Source organism: Epinephelus fuscoguttatus, linkage group LG11 (assembly GCF_011397635.1).
Source record: "Epinephelus fuscoguttatus linkage group LG11, E.fuscoguttatus.final_Chr_v1".
Classification (NCBI taxonomy): domain Eukaryota; kingdom Metazoa; phylum Chordata; class Actinopteri; order Perciformes; family Serranidae; genus Epinephelus; species Epinephelus fuscoguttatus.
The window spans coordinates 37,626,130-37,648,587 of record NC_064762.1 but is presented as its reverse complement, the minus strand read 5'-3'; the positions used below and the strand labels follow the sequence as shown (position 1 = coordinate 37,648,587).

The 22,458-nt window shown below is 39.8% G+C and overlaps 2 protein-coding genes across 3 annotated transcripts in view; one reads left to right on the top strand and one right to left on the bottom strand.

Annotated features, from left to right (window-relative positions):
• Positions 1-22,458, bottom strand: part of LOC125897389 (xaa-Arg dipeptidase-like) — a 649,571-nt gene that overhangs the window by 433,288 nt on the left and 193,825 nt on the right. The gene's annotated exons all lie outside the window — the stretch shown is intronic.
• Positions 415-21,871, top strand: znf292b (zinc finger protein 292b). Its single transcript, XM_049590599.1, has 8 exons — positions 415-592; positions 5,225-5,379; positions 5,584-5,662; positions 6,087-6,222; positions 9,419-9,621; positions 10,752-10,888; positions 11,370-11,511; positions 14,638-21,871. The coding sequence occupies exons 1-8, from the start codon at positions 428-430 to the stop codon at positions 21,421-21,423; spliced, it is 7,803 nt and encodes a 2,600-aa protein (XP_049446556.1). The 5' UTR covers positions 415-427; the 3' UTR covers positions 21,424-21,871.

Here is a 22,458-nt window from a genome sequence, read left to right as displayed (position 1 = left end):
ATATAAGGCCAAATTCAAAATGAATCCAGCTTATTGAAGTAGGCCCCAAGCTGTATAATGCCTTGTGCACATCTTTTCAATTAATTCTTCTCATTCTATATATGTATGTATCTATGTTTCCTTTATTTAAAACAAACAGGGCACATGTTAACAAACAAGAAGAGGAAGCACGATGAAAAATCATATTACACAGTACATAACAGCAGAGCACGAGGAGCTGTTTACATTCAGTCGAAAAATAAATACGCAGGAGAACGAAAAAAAAGCACATTCAAGTAATTTCATTCATCAGCCTGCTAACTAATCCTGATATAACCTCTGGGGTGGATCACTACGTAAACATTGCCTGCAAACGTATCGAACGTCCCATACATACGTACGTACGTAGGTTACGTCGTAGTGGTACGCGCTGGAGCTGGGTGTGAAGATGGCGGACGAGGAGGCCGAGCAGGACCGTAGTCCTGAGAACGGTATCAGTGAAACGATTGGGGAACTTAAACAACGGTTGCAAGAACTGCAAAAAGTCTTGGTTAACGAAAGCTGCGACTCTCCAACCCAGTCCTCTTCTGAGTATTGTCAAGAGTTTTGTAGGGTAAGTTATCACCACTCACATATTTAACGCTAGCCAACAAGATAGCCAGCTAGCATTCCTAATAAAGGTAACGTTACACCCTGGCTCCAGGATAATCCATGGAGGGGTTTAATTGTCGAGCTATGTAACGTGTAACAGTTGCAGAATATAATAAGGTGCAGTGGCTAATCTTTGGTCCATCTGTAAAGCAGAACAAATAGAATATGTTACAATCTGTGGCTAGCTCAGATAGCTGCTAGCACACGCTAGCTCCTGTGTCTGCAGGAGGTAACGTTAGTGTTTGTGCACCGTCTTGTTTATTGCGTTAAAAACCAGTTAACTGTACGGATTTGCATGTATGTATCGGCCACAGAATCGTTAAAGACGAACACCAGTTCGTTTCCACGTTTAGTTCAGCATGGTAACGTTACCTATTCCATGTTGACAGCCAAAATGGCTATACCTGCAGTTAGCCAATGTTAGCTTTTAGCCTGGTATGTTTGGTTACATGCGCGTGCACGTGAGTATAATTTTGCTGATTGTCCATGGTGGAAATGAAGCTCTCGCGTTAGCAAATCGAATTGGTCTTGCTTTGTGGTGGTTTTATTTTTAGCTATTGCCCCATATTTTGTTTTCAATAACAACAACAACGTAACCTTCACTACTACCTTACGTAAAACGTAGTGTATTTGATGAGACTTCACAGGAGAACTCAGCATTTGTGGGTTTTCCCGCGATGGATTTCGTGTGTGTACGTGCCAAATGGAACGCACGCTTTTGCAGAAGGGGCACGCCGTTTTTCCACCAAAGTTGCGTTACTAAAACAATAGACCCTGCATATCAGCTAGGCTCCCTTGAGTCCTGCACGTTTCCCATCAGTGGGCCATTGCACAATTCAGTTGCTGCAGATATGTGTTTAGCCTAGGGTGTTGTGTGAGCATATGGGAGTACGAGGAGGGCGGATCTGCACCATGCATTTCGACTCCCATGTTTTTTTCTAGTTAGCGGATTTGGTGAAAGGAAATATGTCGACTGTCTTCAGAAACAGAGCTCAAAGTGAGACATAGAGTTGTGACGGAAAAATAAAGATGTATGATCTAATCTTCAGAACAGAGGTGTAAAAAAAAAAAGTAAATTAGCAGGAAGGTCAGGTGGAGTAACACTGTTAGAATAAGAATAGAAAGAGATGAATGTATTTACAAATGCTCTTATTGGCACGAGTTGATAATAGATGGTAGATTCTAAAACAAGATTTGGTTGAAACCTAGTATGTGGCTGGACAGTGTATGGTCAATGTGATAAATTGTGTCCATATTATTACAGATAGCCAGTGGTAGAGTCTAATGTGAATTTTGAATTCCTGGATATTAAAGTTCATTAGCAAATTTCACAAGTAATCCCAGGAATGTATTTATTTATTTTTTTAATTAAACAGCATGGTATGAGTATGACACAAAGTATATCAAGTTAATTAGTCAGTATATTATACAGTTTTCAAGGTGGGAAATGTGGGTATGATGTACAGCATGTTTTATTGAAAGCATTTTTCTTTTTTTGTTTGTTTGTTTGTTTGAAGCATGTGTTTAGAAAGATCACATGATATAATTGGAAGGTCTGGATCCAAATGTTCCACTTTTTGTTAATTTGGTTATTGTCCAGGTATTCAGTTTTTAATTTTGGAATTCAGGTTTGTTTTGTTTGTTTGTTTTATTGAGAAATGGCAAATAAATTCTAATTTAATATTTGCTTTTTGTAGGGTTTCCCATACATTGATTTATTTCACAATAACAGCATTGATAGGTACATACTGATTTTTCTGGGGGGTGGGGTTGTTGTTATTGTTGTTGCTTTTCCTATTTAAAATAGATCAAATCTCATTTCATGGTAGAGTAGTGCCCAGTGTATTGATTTGCTCAGCCCCTCTTTGGCCCTCTCTCTTTCTCTTTCTCCCTTCCTTCCTTCTCTCTCTCTATCATGAGAGCTACCCCGACCAGCCCGCGGTCTGTCCGCTTCTCCGCCCCTATGAGACTACTACTGCGGGAGTTTGAGCTCCATGCCAGGGGCACTTGATGAGATTTGGCCTGCTCATACACAGTAGCAGGGCTAACAGTTAGCATCACAGGGCTAAGTTTATGCTTAGTGTTGGATGTCAGCTGCTGCTGCTGTGTTAGCTTATGCTTATCAGTTAGACGCTGAACTGATTTTTTTGCTGGGAGTAGAGCTGTTCTGGGTTTCCTGTGCAACAGGGAGTTGGAGTGGTCTGGGATCAAACCCCCTGTGCTGTCCGCCGTAGAATCGAATTCTATTGAGCTAGTAGCTGTTTTCGTGTCCCTGTTTCTGCACACTAGCACTTCGACAGGTGATGTCTATGATTCGTAGCTTATTATAATCAGCATTTATGTAGGTTTATGTGCTTTAATGTAGGTCTAGGTCTAAAATTTATCTATGCTGAAAAAAATGTCATAAGCTGTTATTATGTCACAAAAAGTGCATAGATCGGGCCTTGTTGAACCAAATCCCCTGGGATAACAAACATGCAGGATCCAAGATATTCTGGCTCCATTTTTGTACAGTGGGAGGAAGTGGAGACACCTTTTCCATCTTAAAATTCAATTTATGGGCTACACCAAATACAGCACGTTTGGGACTAACAACTCCTCAAGGTCTCTTGAAACCCTGTTAGATAACTTGCATACACTGGGCAAAGATAATGTAACACACAATATTTTACACTTTCTACAAGTATTTCTGGTAATTATCTTCAAGTGAAGCATTTCACTTGCTTTTGACAGACATACAAAATGGTCTGGTCTGTGAACTCAGAAGTCTTTAGTCTTCAGATGGTAGTATCCAAGACCAGCAGAATAATCCCCTCTTAGTGTGTAATAGATTTGGAATGAGCCGCAGTGGAAACGCTGTAAAAGCCCCCAGAGGGCATAAGTTGAGGATTGCTTGCACCCATTTCTTTTGAAAGCCAAATGGCCAATGGGAAAACTCCAACACACAACCAACCAGTGGTGTTACTTCATCACTCACTCACTGCTTTGCTACAGTCCAACCAAAAGTCCAGTTTTTCAAAGGTATTTATTGTCACATGCGTAATTACAGAGAAGTGGTTGTTGACCATGGAAATGTTAACAGTAATTGCCTACTGTTTTGTTAACTGATTATTCATTTTAGTCACTTTTCAAGCAAAAAGGTTAACACATTTGCTGGTTCTAGCTTCTAAATGTGAGAATTTGCTTTGTGTGTTTGTTTGTTTTTTGTTTTTGTTTTTTTACAGAAAATGCATAGTCTTTGGGTTTTGGACTGTTAGTTGGACAATAAAAAGCAAATTAAAGTAGTCACATATGGCTCTGGGAAATTGTAATAAGCATTTTTGACTTTTTATAGACTAAACAATTCATTAATCATGAAAATAATCAGCAGATTAATCGATAATGAAAATAATTGTTAGCTGCAGTCCTTAACCAGATGGTTGTAACAAGTCACCAGTAGATATGGCAGGTTAAATTCGAACCTGGATATAGTCCTGTCAGGCCTGAAAGATGCTACAAAAGAGTTATTTGGGTTATGATGTATAAGATCTTGAATTGTTTTTTTTTCTTTTTCTTTGTTTTCTTCTAATGTAACAAAAAAGTAAAAGTGATAATTCATAGATGATAAAATTTTGAAATACGTATGACCAAAATGATTAAACACCACAAAGAACATAACATAAAAATGGGTTCTTTTAGATACTACTGTAATGTTTCTGTATTTTATTCTGTCAAGGAAATCATCTCATAATTAGTGCCCTCCAGTGTTTGCTGCAGTTACAGCAAAGTTTGAACTCACTATTGGCCATTGGCCCTTTTTACCCAGAGATTGCACTATAATGCCGCTACAATGTCCCTTTTTATGCCTCCTTCAAATTTTTACACAGAACCAAACAACGGCAGCATCACAGAAGCAAAAGAGGCGTTGTGGGAGTAACATGTAACACAACAGCATCAGCACTTTATAAGCAGTAACAATGGCATAACATGGCAATAGCAAACATTTACGATCTCTGATCTTGCTGATCTCGTCCTCATTGTTTTCCCAATTTGTGAACATTTAGGCCACTGTTGTTCTTCTTTGAGTTAGCTGTTAACTGCTATCATCTACTTTTTGGATTGCATGCATAACACGTCATTAAAACTTGCCTTCAGTGCAGGCTTAATGACAAGATAACTCTGTCCCCCCATTCTGGAATTGTACCTATTACACAGAACGACGGGACGGATTTACAGCGTTAAATTCCTGCTTTGAAGAGGCAGTGTAAAAAGGGGTAATGGAACAGAGTAGGGCAATTTCAATGCCTGTATGACCGCTGCCATGTGGCAAATGGTTAATATTCGTTAAAAAAAAAAAAAAAAGATCAGATTTTGGTTGGTCTTTCAATAGCCAGTAGATCAAAGAAACCAACGTCCTTGGTCAATCAGTGTTAAGCTGTCTTGTAAGATTTTCTGTTGAACTTTTTGTTTCTATAGGTGGCACTTATTTGTCTTTTTAGCCCTACTTGTGCAAAAAACTCAACCTTACTCAACTGCTTGTAACAGTTGTTAGTGCAAACAGGATCTCTCTAAATTGTTGATAAGTAAGTGACTGACTGTGGTTCCCTTACTGTAGACACTGCTGGAGTATGCAGGCCGTTGGAGGATAGAGGAAGAACCTTTGCCATTGGTGGAAGTGTACATAGTGGCACTGCTGAGTTATGCCGAGGCCTCTCCGCACCTCTCACTGCAGTGTGAAAATGTTCCTCTTGTGGTTGAGAGGCTCTCACTGTAAGTACTGCTATTAAAGATATAATTTTCTGCAGATAAGATAAAGGGGTTAGCCCCATAATCAGTAATCATTGTGCTGAATGCAACCCAGCTACAAAGCTAGATTTTAGGTTTCTTTGTTAATTCAATCTAAGTTTCTGTGCTCTTGTTTAAATTGCAGGCGAAGGTCAATGTGTTTTTGTTGACCGCCCATTTGTTTTGCAGGAGTTTTGTGGAGCTTTTGCTCTCACTGAAGACGGATGTTCCAGATGGCTTATGGAAAGAATTCAAGTCATCTGTTCAGGTAAAGCTAAGATTCCCATTTTTAGAAAGAAGATTTTTTTTTTTAAATGCAAGGCCAAAACTGAAACCCAAGTTTTGCACAGAATGACAAAACACTGTCACCCTGCAACTTCCTTTGTTTTTACAGTATGAAAGTGACTGACACTTAAAAGTTTAAGTTGAAATATCTTAGCTTTTAAAATGTCCACAACTTGTATTAAATACTGTTATTAGGTCCTCAAATCCAAGTAAGGAAATTGGACTTCAAACTTTATTTACTCCATCATATGCAGTATTCATTGCCTTTAGTCTAACTAATTAAGTTTCCATAAATTTATCCATCTGTAATTCCAAGTCTACCAAAACCTTAACTAAATAAACCTCAGATTTTCACATACCCTCTGCCTTTTGTCCCTGAAGTCATGGAGTTTTCCTGTTGTGTACAGTTTGCCTACAGTCAGCTGCAGGTGAATGGAATCACTCAGCTGTCCCTGCTCTCTGCTTTGGGCCAGTATGATGGTGTTTGGACCAACAGCATCCTACAAGGCCTTCTGTCCAACGAAAGCCTACAGACTGAACAGGGTGAGCTCCTGAGCTGGTTCTTTAAGTTCCTACACTAACTGAAAAATTCAAAAAAATGAAGGGAGAGGCATATATATATGTTTGTTTTTGTTTTTGTTAATATCTCCAGTAATAGAGTGGTATGTTATTATCAGCTGTCAGATTGTTAAGATCTGGGATGATGTGTAATTTCAAAAATCAATATGTTGTGCTAAAATATTGTTAAAGTGCAATCTGGAATTTAATTTAATTTCTTTTTTTTCTGCTACAGCATACACACTTGCTCTGTAAATCACTTGTCTTGTATTCTCTTTAGAGAAAAGATCAGAAACAACAATCACATTAGCTTTCCTGCTAAAGTCTTGATTTCTGTCTAACTTGCAAACATGAACAAACGTATGATCCTGCACCTCAGCTTGTTGAACGAGCAACCAAACCCACATTTACTGGGGAAAAGTGCACTGCTAATGCAAAAAGCATGTAAACGTGCTTGCAAATGTCTCTTGGGGCAGGTTAGATGCTGGTGTGGTTCTCACTCTCTAATTACCACTAACAACATGTTGTCTGCACATGACACACTTTGTGAGACAAAAATGAGGTTTCAGATATTTACAGAAAGACCTCTTTTGTTATTTAAACAACAAAACAACTATTAACAATACATTTTAAAAACACATTTACATTATTTTAGACTTCATTAAGGAATAAGTAAAATGTGATTTCAGTCGGACTGGAATTTTCACTTTGGAAACAGGAAATCTTCTGCCAAAAGATACTTGGGGAACTGAAACAATATAAAAGAACCAAAACCCTTAACCCTTTTGGCCATAATACCAAATGGGATGTTAGGCACAAGTCAAACATTATACATTGCAAGAAAAAACATCCAAACCACCATGAAGCATGGTGATGTTAGCATCGTGTTGCAGGGATTCTTCTCTGCAGAAGGCCTTGAAAACCCTGTGAAAATAGAGTATACTGTGTACAGAGAAATACAGAGGGCATTCCATAATTACAGATATATTAGTCCTCAAATTGTTAATCACATTCATTATATTGTTAATGATAAGAAAATGCCATAATGAAAACTAATTTCTGTTCTTGACTGAGCAATAAGATCATTTTTGAACAAGTCTCACTGTTGCTTTTAGAAACAGTGAGACACTGTCCTTATTTAGGAAATTTAAATCTATTTTTTAAGTCCTAAGAATGAATTACATGTACTCAAGATAACAGCAAGAAAGTTAATTGACTTAAAACAACCATCACACCACACACACACACACACACACACACACACACACACACACACAACCACAACCACACTAATAAAACCACTCACAAATAATACAAGAAATATAAGCTGATTAAGCTTTTAAGTCTCTCCAAGTGACACTAACTAAAAACAGTGCTGCCGTTCATTTCAGTAGTAATGTACATAGTACTGGTACACCGCTTCACGGTTGGTATAAGAAAATTTTATTCAATTCAATTTATTCAATTTTATTTATAAAGTCCAATATCACAAATCACAATTTGCCTCACAGGGCTTTACAGCATACGACATCCCTCTGTCCTTATGACCCTCGCAGCGGATAAGGAAAAACTCCCCAAAAAAACCCCTTTAACGGGGAAAAAAAACCGGTAGAAACCTCAGGAAGAGCAACTGAGGAGGGATCCCTCTTCCAGGACGGACAGACGTGCAATAGATGTCGTACAGAACAGATCAGCATAACAAATTAACAGTAATCCACATGACACAATGAGAGAGAGAGAGAGATGCAGGTAATGACAGTAGCTTACAACAACATTATTGAAAGTAATAATATTATAGTTATAGTTCTGGCTACTGCGGTACAATATGTTGAAAGTATGTATTAATATTTGGCAGTATACAAGTGTGACAATAGTCATATGTATATAATAACGGTAGAAGTATGACTAATGACTAATGATGGCAGCAGCAGCAGGAGGCATCTGGCAGGACCACGGCAGCAGCACAACCACACACGTCACGCTGTCCAGGCACCGCTGCGATACGAGTTAATCTGAGAGACAGTGGAGCACAAAGGCTCCAGAGAAGAAGCCGAGTTAGTGACATCCAGAATGGCCGAGTTAGCAAGATTCAGTAATAGAAAGCTCACATGTTTTGTGAGGTGCATTGATTATCACCAGTAAGACTAAAAATATTAGAAAAACAATTTAATTTTGGGCCTTAAATACAACATGTTATTTTTATGCATTTAAGTTTTTGAAATTTCTCTTACTAATACATTTTTATTGGGTTTCAGAACCACAGTAATTATGGGTTGGTTTGTTGAAATGACATCAGTTAATGTAGAATTAGTGAAATTTTTCAGCTGAGATAGACCAAAGATCTGCTAGCAACCTAACTGCTGAACAACCCATCGAGGTTTTGGTCACCTATAATGAGAAAGCTCAGTGGCTGCATTGGATGACCAAAAGTCCTTAATTTCCTCCAGAGTTTCACTCACTGCAGAGGGGGATGGTAAAATGCCCATGACAGGAAGTTCAGCCCCTATTTGTGGTAGACAGGGAAACACAGTAATGGCAAAATGAATTAACTGTAATATAAACAGAAATGTCATAAATGTATGTGCATAATAAGATGTAATAAATGTATACACACAGAAAATACAGAGATGTAAACAAATAGTAAAACATTGAGTAAAGTACATGAAGGGAAAGTGAAGGGCAGTAAGGCACATGTTCAGAGAGAGTAGTTTGAGTGAGTATCTGCCAAAGACGTCACCAGGACCCAGAAAAGCTGCAAAGTTGTCCACAAAGGTCAGGTCCGCTGCATAGCAGTTGTGTTTGAACCACAGGTCAAACTGGCAGATTCTGTTGAATTGATGTCTCCCTCACAGGGAGCAGGTAAAAGGCCAGAAATAATACGTCTGCCTGTCTAGGACTGTGCTCATCTGAGACATATTTCTTTTTTAGTTTATCTGATTTTTGCGGTGAAATGTCATTTGGTCCCACATGCAGGATAACAGATGATGTACTGGGGTGGATGTGTAAAAGAAAACATGATGGTGTCAAGCATTTTTGCATTTACTTAAAGAAATGGGTGTACGCTTGTTGCATGTTTAGAAAAAAATAATAATAAATAAAATTTGAATGAACAGAAAATCAATTTTAATAATCAGTACATTCAAATTATAAAGGCATTATCAATATATCATCTGCTTTTCAGTTGAGGAGTTCCTGGTGCAGGAGGGGCCGGTGCTGTTGGAGATGAGAGTGAAGCAGCTGATGAAGGACTATGAGCCAGGGAAGGCATCACTGCTGGCAAAGGCATGCAACGAGTGTCCTGCCTTCCAAGGGAAGGGAACTTTCAAGCAGATGTACCTTGTCTGCCTCTGTGCTACCTCAGAACAGGACCCGCTTATGGACGAGGTAAGTGGAGCTTGATAGTTGAGTTTACCAACTTGCTTTTGTATATGCGGGAAAAAAAAGAAAAAGACTAAGCTTAGCACAGTGTCACTTGCACATAAAGGATGTAATCACTAGTTGAGCATTCCATCATAGTAGTTAGGAGTGTAACAGCACACCAAATTCTTGAACCACAGCTTTGGGGTCAGAGTTCGGTATGTTTTTCGGTACAGTAAAAAAAGTAAAAATGCCAGAGAAATTTCCTCCATTTTTATCATTTTAAATGTCTAAAAACTAACATAATTTGGTTTTTGTACAAAGGAGCAATACAGACCTTCTAGATTGGCTTGTTAAAGTCTGGGTAATGCAAAATCAGTGATTTCTTTCTAAACCCATCATACATGTTAGAAAATACTTGTTGAAAATGTGATAAGACCGGGAGCTGTGTAGTATTGAATTGTGGAGTGAGACCATTCAACTGCTTTTCAGCATTTCTGTGTCCTGCTATAGAAAAACTTACTACTAACATTAGAGCCAATAGTATCGGTGTTGTTTCTACCACCCACTGTGTGTGAGCGGTGAGTTTGCTAGGTCCCACGGGCTCTCTGAGCTTATTTGGTCCAATAAATACATGACTGTTCTGATGTTCTGCTTATCAAAACATTTGGGTGATGCCTTCATTAATGAAATTTTGAAGTGTATCCACAAGCAAACCCAACTTAAGTTGAACAATATCAGCAAACATTTAGAAACACACTGTCCATTTGGCTTTACTAACCTGGCTAACAGGGCTAAGCTTAACTAAAACGAAACGAAACATTCTGCACTGAACAGTTTGGGACAAATACAGGTACCATTACACCACTAATATTTGAATCAAGCCGACCACATAAACAGTACAGCATTGCTATGTGTTGTCAGACAGTTCAGCTCTTTACAATATACACAGGACTTTCCTGTAATAACTTACTCATCCACAAGATGGCACAGTCAACTAAAAAGCAGTTTGTGACACTGTTTACCTCAGAGGCATTTATGATGCCTCCTATTACTTTAGAATCATTGTATGATAAAGTTTTTTTGGGTGTTTTCGTAAGTGGATATTTTTTTCCAGAGAAACCTACTGACCGTATACATGATATCTATCTGTCCAGCTTTCAAAGGTGGATTGCCGTGATGCATTAGAGATGATCTGCAATTTGGAGTCGGATGGAGACGAGAGAGCGGCTTTCAGCTTATGCTCAGCTTTCCTGACCCGACAGCTCCTCCAAGGGGATACATACTGTGCTTGGTAAGAAGACTCAAGCTCTACTTGATGCTCTTCTAAATATGGGACCAAATTCGACCAAATAACATAGTGATTCTTTAAGTCCTTATATTAATATGAAATTATTAAGGCTGTGTTTTTATCCCACAAACAAATATATTTGCAGATGTACTTTAACTGCTTTTAATAGTTAAAAATTGTTGGCAGCGTTTGTCAGAATTATTTTAGCTTTTAGCTAAACTAATCAGTTTTTCAAGTAGAATGTGATATGCAGCGGGTGTGAAGAAACATCACAAAGCATCATACTGAAGAAAGATGATGTTTAAATTAATTTCAGAATTAGTCTGCATATGTTTGTTCGAACCAACTAAATATATTGACTGACTTGTGCATTCGTATCTAGTATTGTTAATCTACAGTGTTGAGAGACTGGTGGTCAGTATGAGCTTCGTTATGTCAATATGTTCAATAAATTGGCATTTAAATTCCTTTTTCTTCTAACCAGGGAGCTCACTCTGTTTTGGAGCAAGCTACTGAAGCGATTGGAGCCATCAGAGCAGGGCTTCCTCGATAGATGTCGCCAGATGTCCTTACTTTCCAAAACCGTGTACCACATCCTGTTTCTCATAAAGGTCATCCAATCAGAGGTGAGAAAATAGTGAGCTGTTGTGGTATTGTTTCAGTATGAGCCCACTAAAAAATTAGGAGTTATCATCACTAGGGATGTAACGATACCAGAAGCTCACAATGCGATAGTATCACGATAAGAATCCACGATACAATATATATCACAATATTTATACAAGGGGAAAAAAGAGAAAAATTATTGTTAAAAATAGCTATTTTATTCAAAATTATTGTATGTACGCTGTACAGCATGTTATTTTTAACTTGGAAGCAGATTATAAACAAATCAACACACCGTTGAACATATGCTCCCCCCCCACTGCTGGTTCTGCCGGCCTGAATAGAACATAATGTCTATAGCCTTACTGTTGTGTACAGCCTTATAGACTGAGCTGAGTAGTGATCCGCAGGTCGACCCGTAAAAAGTACACTGCTAATGCAAAAAGCATGTAAACGTGCTTGCAAATGTCTCTTGGGGCAGGTTAGATGCTGGTGTGGTTCTCACTCTCTAATTACCACTAACAACATGTTGTCTGCACATGATACACTTTGTGAGACAAAAATGAGGTTTCAGATATTTACAGAAAGACCTCTTTTGTTATTTAAACAACAAAACAACTATTAACAATACATTTTAAAAACACATTTACATTATTTTAGACTTCATTAAGGAATAAGTAAAATGTGATTTCAGTCGGACTGGAATTTTCACTTTGGAAACAGGAAATCTTCTGCCAAAAGATACTTGGGGAACTGAAACAATATAAAAGAACCAAAACCCTTAACCCTTTTGGCCATAATACCAAATGGGATGTTAGGCACAAGTCAAACATTATACATTGCAAGAAAAAACACCCAAACCACCATGAAGCATGGTGATGTTAGCATCGTGTTGCAGGGATTCTTCTCTGCAGAAGGCCTTGAAAACCCTGTGAAAATAGAGTATACTGTGTACAGAGAAATACAGAGGGCATTCCATAATTACAGATATATTAGTCCTCAAATTGTTAATCACATTCATTATATTGTTAATGATAAGAAAATGCCATAATGAAAACTAATTTCTATTCTTGACTGAGCAATAAGATCATTTTTGAACAAGTCTGTTGCTTTTAGAAACAGTGAGACACTTTCCTTATTTAGGAAATTTAAATCTATTTTTTAAGTCCTAAGAATGAATTACATGTACTCAAGATAACAGCAAGAAAGTTAATTGACTTAAAACAACCATCACACCACACACACACACACACACACACACACACACACTAATAAAACCACTCACAAACTCACAAGGAGACCCTAACACTTTGTCAGAACAGGAGATGAGGAGAGGAAAGCTCTGGTCCTGCACTTTAATGTGATATGCGTGGCATTTCTGTGCGAGCCTGCATTCGCGAGTAATCCATCCAAGAGTAATGTGTGTGCAAAGCTGTATGAAAGCTTTGTTATACATTATTTTAGTGTAACTTTATCATTTTTTTGCTGTGAAAACATTGGACTACCGACAAGTACTTGGTCTTGTCGGAAAGCCACGGTTCCGCTGTTTCATGTGATATGCATGGCTTCTCGTTATGACGAATGGTCGCAGAGAAAATCCATAGAGAAGAACAGGTGTGAATTTGGACGCACTATGCATTGTTCGGGCCCATAGGGTTAATCTCAGTCTCCTTACTTTTATTCACCATTCTAGCATTTCTGTTTACTTGTCTCGTTTCCTCTGGTCATGCATGAGTCGGAGGCTGAGAGGCTGAGCTGCACGAGTCTGCTCTCACCTGCGCGCTCAATTGCCTGCAAAGGATTATGAGCAATGTAGTCGCACAGTCATATTACCAGCTCTGTAGGAGAGCTATATAACTACCATGGCATTCCCACAACGGTATCGAGAATTTATTTTATCGCTACACCGCATAATTCAATGTATCGTTACATGCCTAATCATCACCCTTAAACTCTAAATAATCATGTAATATTACACTCCCCCATAGTTTTCCAATACACATTTTAGCCTGTTTGCCTTTTAAGTTTAAAGGATTTTTTTTTTTTTTGAATATCAAATATTCACAGCCTGTAAGCCTTTTAAACGTGATTCTGTTTGCATAGATAAAAATGGTCAGATTTAACTCCTGTGATTTACAATGGATTTGTAAGGAGACTGTTTCAAAGTGAAAAAAGTGTCAAAGCATGCAAGGAAATTTGTCTTAACTTCCTCGGCATCATAATTGACTTTTTCACTGTTTTGTCATTGTGTTTGAAGCCAGACTTGGTTAGCAATCTATATTTTTCCATACAGTTATGTTTGCTAAGCGACAACCCTTAAAAGCTCATGGCATGGAAAAGACAAATCAAAGTGCATTTAGGCATATTTTTGGCAATGACATGATAACCTGACAAGTGCTATTGATGCAAGTTGGATGATGCAGACTACTATTTTCAGTGCCACCTTTCAGATCTACAGGGTGTGTTTTTGATACTGAAAAGACTCTGGGTGAAGTCCTTTAAAGGGGAGCTATGCCCATTTCCAAAATTCATACATTTTCTTCCAATAACTTAAGACAGTCCACAGAATATTAGTAAACATGAACAAAATTCTCTTCCAAATCCAAAAACAAGAGTGCTACAGCAAAATAAAGCTCATTTGGGTATTAAAAAAAGAAAACTCACTCTTTGGGCCGACAAAATTAGGCTTCCATTTATTGTCTCAGCTCAGCTTTAGATTTTATACTTGATGACATCACAAATTTGAGACTTACTTCTCTGGTTTCTGGTTTTAAGAGAGAGTAGCTCATGTTCACAAATATAGTTTGGATCCTGGGCCATAGAAATAACATATTGGAATTCTTAATTTAGGTGGTGCTCCTCTTTAATGTCCTCAAGACGAAGGTGTGTTGGTTCATGTAAAATCCATGAGAGAATAATTCTGATTTAGTATTTTTTCATTTTGTTATTGATATGAGAAGCTATCTATCAGCAGCCATATGTTGGTAATTTTGTGTTGTTGTTGGTAACTTTGCTTTGTCAAACAGAGGATAACCCTGGATTATTTTAAGTGTTTCTTCTTTTCTACAAATAAATTAGCTTCATTATCTATGGAAATGCTCCATGTCTTTGGCAGTTTGAAATTATTCTGCTTCCCTTTCTCACAGATTGACAGCGTTGGATTGCCGGTGTGTATCGAAATGTGCATAAGGGCTCTGCGAATGGAATCAAATGATGGAAACACCAAGGCCACTGTGTGTAAGACCATATCCTGCTTGCTTCCCACTGACCTGGAAGTCAAGCGAGCCTGCCAGCTGACTGAGTTCCTCTTGGAACCCACGGTGGATTCATACTACGCTGTGGAGACTCTTTACAATGAACCAGATCAAAAGTTAGAGGAGGAGAATATGCCTGTTCCCAACTCTCTACGCTGCGAGCTCCTGCTGGTTTTTAAAACCCAGTGGCCTTTTGACCCGGAGTTTTGGGACTGGAAAACACTTAAGCGTCATTGTCTAGCATTAATGGGTGAAGAAGCTTCAATAGTGTCATCCATTGACTTGCTGAATGATGCTGAGGACCCCGAAGAAGAGGAAGACTTCCTCAGTCAGGAGGGGTATAACAATATTCCAGACCACATAGTCAGTGGCACCTATGAACTAAAAGATATAACAGACAAAAAACAGAAAAACAGAGAGATGAAGAAACTGAGAGAAAAAGGTTTCATATCTGCAAGGTTTAGAAACTGGCAAGTGTATATGCAGTACTGTGTGCTGTGTGACAAAGAGTTCCTTGGCCACAGGATTGTACGCCATGCACAGACTCATCTGAGTGGTGGAGTGTACAGCTGCCCAATATGTGCTCAAACCTTTACCTCAAAAGACACATTGATTCCTCATGTAACATCGCACGTTAAACAGTCATGCAAGGAAAGGCTGACTGCAATGAAAACAAACAAGAAATTGGCCAATCCTAAAACAACCGCTCCTGTAATGGTGGCATTAAAATCCAAGACAGAAAACAGACCTTATGAAAATGGAGATTCCATGGTGCAAAATGGGGGGGTGAGTCTGGCTTTTCAGACAAGAGTTGCTAAGTCTAACACAGAGAGCAGCGAGGACAATGTGTGTCCTGTTGGAAAATGCAGAAGGAGCTTCAAATATTTCAAAAATCTCATTGCTCATATTAAAGATCACGGGGACAACGAGGAAGCTAAGACTTTCCTCGAAATGCAGAGCAAAAAGGTTGTGTGCCAGTACTGCCGCCGCCAATTTGTTAACGTCACCCATCTTAATGATCATTTACAGGTCCACTGTGGCGTGAAGCCTTACATCTGTATACAGTTAAACTGCAAGGCAAGTTTTCTTTCCAACACTGAGCTCCTTATGCACAGGAAAACACATTCTGTTTTTAAGGCCCGATGCATGTTTCCAAATTGTGGAAAGATTTTCAACCAGGCCTTCAAACTTTATGACCATGAGGCACAGCATTATAAAACGTTCACTTGTAAAGTTGTGGACTGTGGAAAGGTGTTCCATTCACAACAGCAGCTGGATTTGCACCAGGAGGGGCATGCCACTAAAAAAGAAAGCCCATCTTCTGAACAGATCTCTCAAAATGTGAAGCCCGGCCCTTCACTCATTGAACAAATGCTTTCCAGTAACGCTCCCATTAAACAGGAGAATTCCCAACAACACTGGAACCCAGAGAGTAATTCAAGCAATGGAAGACTGCCAGTGTCCATTGAGAGTTTGCTGAAATCTTCACAAGCACCTGTGGAAAACTTGGGACAATACAGAGTCAAACAAGAGCCACAAAATTCCTGTTTGTCAACCACCAGTCAGACACAGAGTTTGAATAATTCTGTGATTCAGCCTCTGAATTCCCATGTGTCTGATCCTAATAGACACAATCATGTTTCAGGTGGTCATTCTTTAGATATTGTGAGACCACCACAACAGAATCAAACAGTACCTCAATTCGAAGCAAATTATGCATCCCATACACAAATGTTCCCCAGGAATGTAAATACTGGATCAACGAGTTACAACCCTGACTGCAACTTACCATTGTCAGGGCAGCAAGGGCCAATGTGTAGTAGCAACATGCTACCATTACCACTGCCCCAGAACTCCTTAGAGCCAGCAATGTCTCAGCCACTCCCTCCATCAGTAAACTCTCAGCCACTAACTGGGAACAGATCAGAGAACTCTGTGACATCCTCAACTAGCACAGGCCCCCCTCCAGGACAGAGAGAGCGATTTCACTGCGCATTCGAAACATGTACAAGGCACTACAGCTCCTACAGAAGTGTTAGCAAGCACATGAAAACAGTTCACCCAGAGTTCTACGAGCAATGGAAAGTCGCTCGAACTAGAATTAAGATAACCTACGCTCCAGCACCAAGCACGTCATCTGTTGGACATCTCAGTTCAGCCGCCTCAGTTAAGAACCAACAGGGCAACCGAGCATCAGTTCATGGGGTACGGAGGCAGAACGTTATTCAGTCAGTTCCTTACATTAATATGGGTACAAGATCAGATTGTACAGCTCTACATTCCCATTCCTCATCGGCCCACAACCAGAGTGCTTCACTCCTGATGGAAAACGTTTTAAATCCCATCGTTCTCTCTCAGCTAGGAACTGATACAAATCCAATACCTACGCAGTCCCAAGTTTCAGGTTGTCAAAATTGGAACTCAGTCACTGGTAGTCAGCAAGTTCAAAACTGTGGCTCTTCCCAAGTCTATCCATCTATCATGCAAGTGATGCCGCAAGTCAATTCTACCAGTGCTGCTCTGCCACTTAGTGTCCCATCTTGCTCTGTGATTGGGTCAACAATGAACAGACCAGCAGAGTCCTTGCCATCGCCACTTACAGGAAATGGATCCCAGTCAGTTATGCCCTTGTACATGGATGGGGCTAAGGAAGTGTCACAACACACTGCAGACCTTATTGCACCACATACATCACAGATGCAACGCGGTTTAGTCTCCGGTTCTAGGGCATCAGAAAAAAATGAATCGGTGCAAAATCACGTGCAGTCAGATTTTCGCTCTCCAAACAGGAGAGCCAAAAAAGCTAAGAAAAGCCAAAAAGACAGTAACATCCAACCTCAAAATGGTCCAGTCATCTCTGAAAACACTCCTGAAAATCAAAAGCGATCAAGAAGAAGCAAAAGGACCAAATGGCCAGCTATTCTCAAGGATGGCAAATTTGTTTGCTGCAGGTGTTATAGGCAATTTGATAGTCCCAAATCCCTCGGGGGCCATTTGTCCAAGCGTGTAATCTGTAAACCCTACGAAGAGTCAGAACTGAACACAGACCTGCCAGCATCATTTCTTGACCTTCTCAATTCAGAGCAAACAGTAAGCAATGCTCAGCCACAGATGTCTTATAATCCTCCTGCTGTTTATCAAGAGAAGCCTCATCAGTCAGTAACAACTAGTTCAACAGCCACAAAAGATTACCCCACCCCTAATTATCCACAAGATAATTTGCCAGTATATGAGAACGAGTCAAGTGAGTCAAATGATGACATTCTTAAACAAATCATGGCTGAATCTAACATGTCTGATCTTTTCGTGAACACACCTGCTCCCCAACCAATGTTCCAAAACCCCTGTGTTCCCTATTTAGCTGGTGAGCGTTTGCCAGGGAGCTCGGTCATACAGCATACAGAAAATATCCAGCTGAAGCGAGAGGACAGCTCATATAGTTCAGCCCATTATCCTCAGCCTGGTGTAGATAGTTTTGCTGGAGGTGAGTTCCCTGACCCACTTCTTTCTCAAATTCTCACAGAAAACCCTTCGTCTGCTGTTTCTGGCAGTGTTCCTACAAACCCCAGTGAAGGTTATCACTCCGATACAACAGTTCAGACACCAGATTCAAACCCAGTAACGCAAACACTGTTACCTGGCGGTCAGCTTAGTCCAGCAACAACAAGTGGCAAGCTGACTGAAATGCAGTGGAAGACAACTGAGCAAGATATTAAAAAGAGACTGCGAGAGCAGATTTTGGCTGGCGACTTTCAACGCAGACACAGCGTATGCCTTTCAACTAACACTGACCCTAACGTCAGTTCAAAGAGTCCCATGTCTTTTGGCCCAGTGTGCAGTCCTTCCAGTAATTATGGACTTAATCAAATGTCTCATGATGCAAAGAGCAACCCAGCTAGTCAAGAACAAGTCATGCAAGAAAACTCGACAATCATCCCAGAAACTGCTGGGGAAATTGAAGGACTACTGAACACAGAGAGCTTTACTTGTTTCAGAGAGAACTCCAGCCTGCAGCAGGAGGTACTGAGCCCCACAGGCGTCCTGGCAAATGATGTAGATCTCGAGCCCTCTCAGTTATCTGCCAGCCAGCAACAGTGGATGACAGAAATTCAAAGTGCATTCGAAAGACTCAACTTGGTCAGAGAAATATCTGATCAGATGTCAGCTCCTGTGGAACAAAATAGTACCCACAGTGCCCAAAATAGTACCCACAGTACCCAAAACAGTACCCACAGTACCCAAAATAGTACCCACAATAATACCTACAGCAAGACAGGATCTACAAAGGACTATATCAAGCCATTTGCTTGTGAGAATGAGAACTGCACATATAGTTCAATGTCAGGAGAAGCACTTTGGAAACACCTCTCCAAATCTCACAATTACACACTTGACATGGTGAATGTGGTTAAGAAAAGGTATGGACTATATGCACCTTTCAAGTGTCAAAAATGCAGTAAAAGATTTACTCGCAACTCTAACCTTCGTGCACACTACCAGTCAGTTCACAAATTATCAGCAAAAGAAATTGCCGATCTAGACATGAAGCGCAGAGAGGCAAATGCTGCTGCATCTGCTGCTATTCGAAATCGTCCTTCTCCAGCAGCTAAAGCCACAGCAGCTTCTCCTTCATCAGTGGAGAAAGAAACACATCTGTATTCACTCCAAGATGCAGTAAAATGTAATTATCCATCTAGTAACATAGCTAATCAGAAATTTCAAGATGACAATCGCTCCACAGTCATTCATCCCTTGCAAGCAGCTCCCATGTGCAAGCAAGAGGTTGCTCCAGCAGTGCAGGCCCATACCTCTACAACAACCTTTCAGTCAGTACAAGCAGGGATGGCAGCACAACAGTGGTCACGTGGGCCACAAAGAATCTTGCCCAGGGTGCCCATTCAACAAGTTGGAGCCCATTTGCCCAAGATGTCAGCTGCTCTCACCAAGGCTATGTCTGCCACACCCAAAGCTAATGCGCCTCCATCTCTGGAAAAACAATCTGCAATCAACAGGCAGGCATTAGACATTACTAAGAAGACTAAAGAGAAGAAGCCTAACTCAGATGATGCCATGAGTCCGTACAGACCATATCGCTGCGTTCATCAAGGTTGTGTGGCAGCCTTTACCATCCAGCACAATCTGATTCTCCACTACAGAGCTGTTCACCAGTCTGCTTTGTCAGCTTTGGAAGTGAACAAAGAGCAGGACCAGAGTGAGGGACTGGATGAAACAATGGACCACGATGAGGAGGAGCCAGAGGCAGACATCCCCCAGATTTCTGAATTCAGATGCCAAGTCAAAGACTGCTCTCGAGTTTTCCAAGAAGTTCCCAACCTTCTGCAGCACTATCTTCAGCTGCACGAGTTCAGTCTCGATAAGGTCGGCAGTATCTTGTCCAGCATCAAGCTCGGAAAGTTTGCCTGTAGCCACCAAGGATGCACAGCAACCTTCACTGCTTTCTGGAAGTACATAGGGCACGTCAAGGAACAGCATAAAGATCTGAAGTTGGCCAAACCTGAACCAATAAACGTGTTGTTTGAGTGTGAAATTGAAGGCTGTGACCGTTCATATGCCACAAAGTCAAACTTGCTCAGACATGTTATGAAAAAGCATCAGGATCTCTACCAGCCTAAATTAAAGAATCAACAGATAAAAGAAGATGGGACGAAACAGAACTCAAAGACTTTGCATTACCAAATTACCAAGACAAGTAACGGAAAGGAAAACATTGAGAGCAATAAAAAGATCATACAGAAGGGAAGTGACACAAAAAGAGTTAGCAAGGCAAGTAAGAGCAATCACTGGACTAAATATGGAAAACCCTCCTTGAAATCGAAAGTTGAAGCATCTGCAATGTGCACAAAGAAGTTTCCTCTACAATATCCCTGTATGATAAAAGGTTGTGAGTCAGTCATGAAATCAGAGCGGAGCATTTTAAAACATTATGTGGGACATGGACTGTCAGAAAAGTACCTGGAACAGCAAAGGAGTCACTTCATATTCTGCAAAAAGGTCCCCAGGCAGAAGTGCCGCCCCATCAGGAGTGATGATTCCAAATCAGACAACACCTCTGAACAGTCAGACAATGAGGTGACAGTAGAACCTGTGCCTGAAGGAGGGGAATATGAATATTCAAAGCCTGTCCTACGGAAAAGAGCCACAGCAGGGTCCCCTGCTACAGTATTTGACAGCAAATTATCAAATGATGAAAGTTCAGATGGCTCTGTGGTGCTCAAACGTAAACGAGGACGTCCACGAAAACTGATCGAAAAAATAGTGAAACGTAAGAAAATTCCACAGGTGACCAAGGCCGAAGTAGTTTTCAGCAAGGAGGAGCATTCGGACCCCCCTTGCCCTGCAATAATCCAACAGGAGATGAGTGAGCAGAGTGCTTCATTGGCCTCCTTTAAACCAATGGGATTTGAAATGTCTTTCTTAAAATTTCTGGAACAGTCAAATAAATGTGAGCATCCCTTGACGAGGAAGGTTGATGTAGTAGAAGCACCAGTGAGAAAAACATCCAGTCTGATCACCAAAGACACCTGTGTGAGGTTCAGCAACCGTCAGAAACTGAAATCACTTAGTAAGGTCAAAATCTATATAGATGGGGCCTTTTCAGGTGTCACTGACCTTATGTTGAAACAGCTGCAGGACATGCAGCCCAAGGTCGTATTGTAAGAAACAACAACAACAAAAAAAAGTTGTCCTTTGTTGTTTTTGTAAAGCAGAATCTCAGGACTAGAATGAGTAAACTCTGCTGCAGACTGGTGCCCTACATTTGAAATATTTTTTACACATCCAGTTATAAAAAAAGAGAGAATAAAGGAGTCGTTTTGAATTATACTGTAATACCTGTACAATTTTTGTCTTTTTTATAGAAAAGTATATAGCATGTTTTTATTTTATGGACTATTGAGTCAAAAGGTAACCTGAAACTTGTGACATCAACCTTTGGTGTCTTAATTATCCCTGTGGGACTTAAAGACAAACAGACTTTGAAAACTGATTGTATTGTTGTGTGTAGTTTGTGATTTGAAGATGTTGATTATTGTGCGTTGGTTATATAGTCTGAATCACCCACTGCCACCAGCAGTCTTACTATTAAATGAACAGTTTTTTACAACCAGTTTGACTTGTTTTTTCATCATTTGCCATTTGGTTAGATACACTGCAGTTTAGGAATTCTTTTTATGGTGTGAAGTTTGGATCTGCTGCATGCACAGTGAATGGAAAATGATTTTGTGGAAGTTCTGGAATTATTAAAAAACAAATGGGCTATATGATGTAGTTACATGATTTCTGAACTTGAAAATGGGTTTCTTTGTATTTTGAAGTAATTCAGAATGTTGACTAATTTGTCCTGTGTTCACTCATTTTTGTAATCTTTTTTTTGTGCTTAGCTTAGCATAAAAACTGGAAGTTAGGGCTGCACAATACATCAGTGTAGTATTGATATCATGATATGAGACAAGTTATTGTCTTAAATCTTAGGGAGAGATCGTAAGTGTTGGTTGCTGATCTTCGGGGCTGCATTACAGTAAAGTAATGTTATTTTCAGAACTTACCTGACCTTAGCCATTTATCCACATTACTGATGATTACTCATTAAAAAACTCATTCTATAGACGTTTTGTGAAAGAACCAATAGTCAACCCTAAATATATCAACATCAGTATTGAGGTATTTGATAAAAAAATACACTGATCAAAAGAA

Excerpts from the sequence above, each read along its gene's own strand:
- znf292b (XM_049590599.1), top strand. The coding sequence starts at position 428 with ATGGCGGACGAGGAGGCCGAGCAGGACCGTAGTCCTGAGAACGGTATC. Across the intron at positions 9,622-10,751 it reads AGGACCCGCTTATGGACGAG|CTTTCAAAGGTGGATTGCCG; the intron begins GTAAGTGGAGCT and ends CTATCTGTCCAG. Across the intron at positions 10,889-11,369 it reads GGGGATACATACTGTGCTTG|GGAGCTCACTCTGTTTTGGA; the intron begins GTAAGAAGACTC and ends TCTTCTAACCAG.